This window comes from Triticum urartu, chromosome 2, assembly GCF_003073215.2.
Source record: "Triticum urartu cultivar G1812 chromosome 2, Tu2.1, whole genome shotgun sequence".
NCBI lineage: Eukaryota > Viridiplantae > Streptophyta > Magnoliopsida > Poales > Poaceae > Triticum > Triticum urartu.
The window spans coordinates 710391538-710397672 of NC_053023.1; the positions used below are offsets into that span (position 1 = coordinate 710391538).

The 6135-nt window shown below is 44.7% G+C and overlaps 1 protein-coding gene across 1 annotated transcript; it reads right to left on the reverse strand.

Annotated features, from left to right (window-relative positions):
- Positions 1 to 4595: 4595 nt before the first annotated feature.
- LOC125539982 (probable glutathione S-transferase GSTU6) lies at positions 4596 to 5711 on the reverse strand. The gene is made up of 2 exons (XM_048703540.1): positions 5282 to 5711; positions 4596 to 5193 (listed from the first exon to the last, which is right to left on the reverse strand). The coding sequence occupies exons 1-2, from the start codon at positions 5624 to 5626 to the stop codon at positions 4810 to 4812; spliced, it is 729 nt and encodes a 242-aa protein (XP_048559497.1). The 5' UTR covers positions 5627 to 5711; the 3' UTR covers positions 4596 to 4809.
- Positions 5712 to 6135: the final 424 nt, after the last annotated feature.

The window sequence follows — 6135 nt, forward strand, 5'->3', positions numbered from 1 at the left end:
AATTTATAAAATTTCTTTAGTGGTCACATCTCAAATTCCAAATGCAAACAAGGATTTTAATTGTGAGAAGTTGGAAATTTTCCATGATCTATACAACAAATTTGCCATGATTTTTCTCTGAAAAAGCCTTCAAGTAGGGTGAAGCTACCATGCTTTAGAAAACCAAAATTCTAAAAAGTTGGCATGTGAACATTTCAAAAATATGTAAATTTGCCATGTGCCAACTTGAAAAAATCATAAAAATGCCATCTTAACATTATATGCAAATTATATGAATTTTCCATGTTTGAAAAAACTAATATGTTACTAATTTGACATGTGACCTGCAGGAAAATTTTCAAATTGAGAATGTGTAAATATGTTTTTCTTAGAAAAATACAAAAATATGTAAAATTGACATGTGCCAAATAAGAAAACATTCCCAAAATTGTCATGAATAAGGGAGAAAAATTACTAAAGCTTGCCATGGGGGCATTAAAAAAAAGAGCTAAATTTGCCATGTTTGGAAGACAAAAGATGTTATGAAATTGTCATGTGACTAGGAGAAATATATTTCTCCTTGTTTTTACTCTAGGAGAAATATGTTGACATGCCAACGTTAAAAAATGTTTTACTTGTCATGTGTCATCGCACGTGTGTAGACTACACGCGAGACACCAGGGACTGAGAACGTCCCTTGCCGGTTCGTAGACAGGGTGCAAGGTGAGGATCTATCCCAAGAAGAAATGCATGACAAGACATAATGATTTACCCAAGTTCGAGCCACATGGTTGCGTAATACCCTGCTCCTACTTTGAGTGTGGATTATTTGGTGAACAGAGAGCTATATATCCTTTCCGGGAACGGGGGCAGTAGTGTGGCTTCTATTGTTATTCTACCAAGTCTCCAACCTAGAGCAGATCCAGCTGACCTGCCCGAAAAGTCTCCTAAAAATTCCCCTATTCCTCAGTAGCTTGGTACCACAATGGCTTCGCTACTAAGGAAAATACCTAGTCAAACTATATAGGTAGGTGCAATGAATGAGTGACGGTGTCATCGTCTTCTGGCTCCTGGGAACGAACTGCCATCTTGCCACCATTGCCCATGGTGCCACTTGAGCTGGGCATGACATATCTCTGTACAGGTGTGCACCATGTGGTGAAATAATGGGGTGATTCATACTGCACGTCTTGTCTCTCCACTGGCACGCCTGCACCCCCACCATGTGGCACGAAAGCTTTGTGTGGGCAGAGCAGACGCGCCACGCATGGGAGGGAGGCGGTAGCTTGCTATCGATGCTTGCTAAGCACGGGCTAGCTGGAGGGGTCATTTGCCAGGCATTGGCGTTCCCGTATGATGTCCGTCTGGCTCGTTGTCGGGCGGCTCAGCCTTGTTCCTTTTGGCACTTGTTTGGCTTGGAGAAGGATGCAACAGATCTTGAGGCATGCCTCTACGGAGCTTAGGCTCCCTCTTGAAGATGTTTGTTGATGATGATTTTGACCAAGATCTGCACACCACCACAGAGTGGTGGAGGTAGCTTTTTGTTGGTGGAGAGCTCCTTTGTCCTCTTGGTTTTGACCAGGAGGCGACCATGATCCCTGCGCAGTTGGGTCCGTGAACCCAGTGGTCACGGTACCGACACCATGTGACAAGTTTAAAAATTCATTGTTTTGCCATGTGGGCATTGTGAAATAATTAAAATTTACCATGTTTAGAAAACAAAAAATGATATGAATTCTCCTAATTTGTTGTATGTGTAAACCTAAATTGAACATTCACACACAAGCAGAAAAATTTGCCATCTGTGTGAAACTAAAATTGCCATTCAACATGAGTAGAAAATTGCCATCCCACCTCAAAATGCCATACTATTTATGCATGGCAAATGGTATAAAATTTGAAAATAAAAAAGCTAACAGCAGCAACTATAATTTTGTTTGGCAATTGTAGAGAGACAATTTTATACAGTAAACAAAGTCTTGTAAGAACATAATTATTGTAGAAAAACTGTTTTTAGGACAACATGTAATTATAAAGAAGTGTATGCAACACGCCTCAAATGTATCGACATACTTTGGGAGTTTCTAGCAATGCAAAATAGAAAGCCTTTGTTAGATGTATCAACTAGAGTGTGTTTGACAAACACTGAAATTATTGATGATGGTGGTCCGGATTTGCTGTGTTGGGATCTCACCCCAAATGGTATTTGCTCTTCTAAATCTGCTTACAAGCTTTGCCTCCAGGAGCTTCATAATAATCCTAGAAATGCCCCTATGGATATTCCTTTGGATTTGAAAGACTTTCTCGAGCTCATTTGGAAGCAAAAAAGTTTGCTCCCTCGTGTTCAAACTTTTGCTTGGAGACTTCTTCGTAGGGCTTTGCCTACGGGCATGAGAGCTGGCCGCTTCTCTGTTCGCATCTCTCCGTCTTGTTGTAGATGCGGACAGCAGGAGGATGAATTTCACCTCTTTTTTCTCTGCGACTTCGCGAGAGCAGTTTGGTTTTCTTCTCCTTGGTTTATTCGAGCGGATGTTCTTACTCAAGGGCACTCTTCTATGCATTCCATTCTCATCTTTCTTATTAATATGAGTCACCCTCATGCTTCTATTCAGAATGTTCTTAATTTTTTATGGTGCCTATGAAAAGCTCGAAATGATTTTCTTTTTGATAGGAAAAATCATCGTCCTCATCAGGTTAATATTGCTGCTACAACTTTGGACTTTGGGCATTTGCATAATCTTCACAATCCTTCTTCTGAGCAGCCTCTTTCTACTAATCATCATTCTACTGATATTTTACCTAAGCAGGGCAAAACGCTTAAATCGGATTTGTTAATTTTTGGGACTAAAATTTTCTCTGATGCAGCATTTAGATCGTCCAAAATCCCAGGACTCGCTCGAGGACATGTGGGCACAGGTATAGGTGTTTATATTTCCATGCCTTCGGATCAAGGTGAGATTAGTATTCAGGTTCAAGCTTCGGCCTCTTCAACTTCAACTCCCCTTCAAGACGAGGTAGTTGCCCTTTCTTGTGCAGCTCACCTTGCCGCTCAGCTTAATATTACTAATCCCATGTTTCTGACGGACTGTCTTTCTCTTGCTTCTGCTGCTGCCTCAAGAAATATTTCAGATTCTGCTACTCATTGGAACATTAGAAAAAAAGTTGGCTATTTTTCTCAAAGTTACGTCTAATTTAGCTGCTCAAGTGTTTCATGTTTCCAGGGAAATCAATGGTGTCGCTCATAATTTGGCTCAGCAGGTTTTCCGATCTGTCGGAGAGACGCAAGTTGCTTGTTTTGCTCATGCTCACTCAAATTCTCCATGTCCAGTGGTGGCCCTTCTTTCAAACTTTCAACTTGCAGGTATTCAACTGCACACGGTGCATTGCTTCTAAGGCAGGTCAAGCATCTCTGGCACATAATGTTGTTGGCAGTTTTCTTGCCCAACGATTCATTCTTTGGGCTGCTTGTTTGGAGGAGATCAGAGTATTCTTTGTTTTCTTTTTCTCAGATGTTTTCTCCTCTAGTTCTGATCATGTTGCTCAGGCATAGTGCTTCTGGCCACTTTGCCCTACTAGGATCCTTTCTTCGGCTCCCCCTCATAGTTTCTGCATCTTTTCTTTCCATCTTTGGCAGATCTATGTAACACACTTTGTTCAATCTCTTTGAGCTGTATGAAATATGTGGCACCTTTTGGTGCCTTTGCTTGTTCAAAAAAAAGAGTGTGTTTGACAAGTCAAGAATCGTGACTAGAATGAAGATGAGCGTAAGTAATCATGGTTTTTTTCGTCACTAAGGAAGTTCAGTTTTACTGGAAACAATAATGACAATAGGTGTTAAATTGAGAAAAATTAAAGAGTAAACGTGCGTGCAAGGATTTGCCAAAAGAATGCACTATTTAGAGCGTAATTGGTTTGATGTCAAATTTATACTGTACGTGACAACCAACAAATGCTCGGGTCACTCACTCCGCTGGTTCTGCTTATCATGTTGGAATTATGTGTCCTGCAACTATATTCAAATTATTAGGAATTACTAGTATTCGTATTAGGAATTACTAGTATTCGGAATACCTCATTATGGAATTATACGTGTATTTATGCATGGAATTACTTTACATGATTATCATGAAATTATCACTTGCTGGAACGTACTTAAGTTGTATGCTTAAGGAAGCTGGTCGATTATCAGTGGAATACAATATGCTATTTATATTGGAAAGACTACCCGGGTACAATGATAATCGGAAGGAGCTAGATCATATAGTTAGATTACAGCCCTGATGCTGGTCTACATAATTAGAGGAATTTACACTCTATTATGGCGCGTTGCTCACAAGCGTGTGCTCCAGGGACATAACGGGTAGAATTCGTTAACAGACAAATATGATCATGATTGGTAATTTAATCTGGACTCTATCCCGGAAAATTAGTTGAAAAGATTAGGAATCTTATCTGTAGAAGAGGTGGACTCTTTGAAAACACAGTATAAGAAGGTCCCTACCCCCTAGCCTCAGATATGCGAATTGTGAACGTACCACGAATAAGCGCAGAGAAATAGGGGGTAGACCACAAACCCTCAATTTTCTAACATATCATACATGCATGCCCCGAATAAGTATTTGAAAAGGCATTTTTATTATCTTTGTAATGTCACACATGAAGAAGATAGCGCATGTGCCCTAACCCACGATTGCTGAGCACCGCAATTTTTTCTGATCCACTGTGCATCCTTCTTTCGAGCAGCAGCACCGCCACCAATTCGAGGCCTACTGTTAGCAGTAGAATCCGCCTTAAATGGTCGGCTCGCCGATCACTAGTGTGTATCACTGGTCAGTTTTTCGTACTATGCAGTTTCTGGAGCAGCGGCAGCAGACCGTGCTTGGCGAACTCGGCGATGCGGTCGACGTCCGGGATGACCTCCTTGGCGGCGTCGAGCGCGGCAAAGCGGTCCGCCCAGGCCGCCAGCAACGGGGTCCGGGCGGCGTCCAGGAGGTTCACGCCGGCCACCGCGTGGAACGCGCGCATCCACGCGACGAACCCGCCGAGCGCGATGTCCACGTACCCCGGGCCGTCGCCGCCGAAGAAGGGCTTGCCCTTGGAGCACTCGCCGAAGGCGCCCTCCATCTTCTGCAGCGCTGCCGCCGCGGCTTCCGTCGCCGCCGCCCTCTCCTCGTCCGTCGTCCCCACGAACGCCTTGATCCACGACGCAAAGAACTGCACGCCCAAACGCACGCACGCAAGGATCTACGATTAAGTAGCAGAAAGGTGTCGGTGTTCATCTGCAATATTGCTGCATTCTTACCTGGTCGTCGGCGTAGGCGGCCCAGAATCGCGCGACGGCGCGGTCGTGGGGGTCGGCGGGGAGGAGGGCGGGGCCGGAGCCGGGGAAGGCCTCGTCGAGGTACTGCACGATGAGCATGGACTCGCAGACGGGCTTGCCGGCGTGGAGGAGCACGGGGACCTTGGTGTGGACGGGGTTGGAGGCGAGGAGGAGGTCGCTCTTGTTGGTGAGGTCCTCCTCGGCGTACTCGTAGCCGGTGAGCCCCTTGAGGTGCAGCGCGACCTGCACCCGGTGCACGAACGGGCTCACCCAGGCCCCCAGCAGCTTGAGCTCGTCACTCCCTCCTCCCGCTGCTCCGGTCGCCATGTCGTCGGACGAACTGATTTCTCGCGTGCTCTCCGGCCAATGGCTGAGGTTTTTGTTCTGCGCTCCGAGGGAAGGACGGCACAGCACACGATCTATAGTCATATAGATAAGGTGATAAGGTGATTCTTGTGGTCGTTACAGTGCGTATGTACCCTGCGATGTAGACGGCGGCTATAAGCATGGCGGCCCCCGGCCCTACGACAACGATAGAAAATATTCTTGTGGGGGGCTGGGCGTTGGACGGTGAATAGATAGCCATCACACTAACTCCTTCGTCTACAAGTATGACCAGACAGCGCCCTCGAATAAGTTTTTTCTACCGGAGCCGGGAGCTACCGGTGGAGAATCTACCATTCAATTGCTTTCTCTGAGATTCGCGCCAGCTTTTTATGTATAAAGTAAAAATAATTTACTATGCAATACAAACAGTACATAAAGGAATACATCTGTGCATGTCAGATGTGTGGCAGCTTTAGAGATGACTTAGTGGGTGACTGATTAAAAGGACG

What these genes read in the sequence shown, in the direction of transcription:
- LOC125539982 (XM_048703540.1), bottom strand. Translation starts at nt 5,626, where the DNA reads ATGGCGACCGGAGCAGCGGGAGGAGGGAGTGACGAGCTCAAGCTGCTG. An exon ending in CCGCCTACGCCGACGACCAG is followed by an intron (nt 5,194 to 5,281) that starts GTAAGAATGCAG and finishes TTGGGCGTGCAG; the next exon opens with TTCTTTGCGTCGTGGATCAA.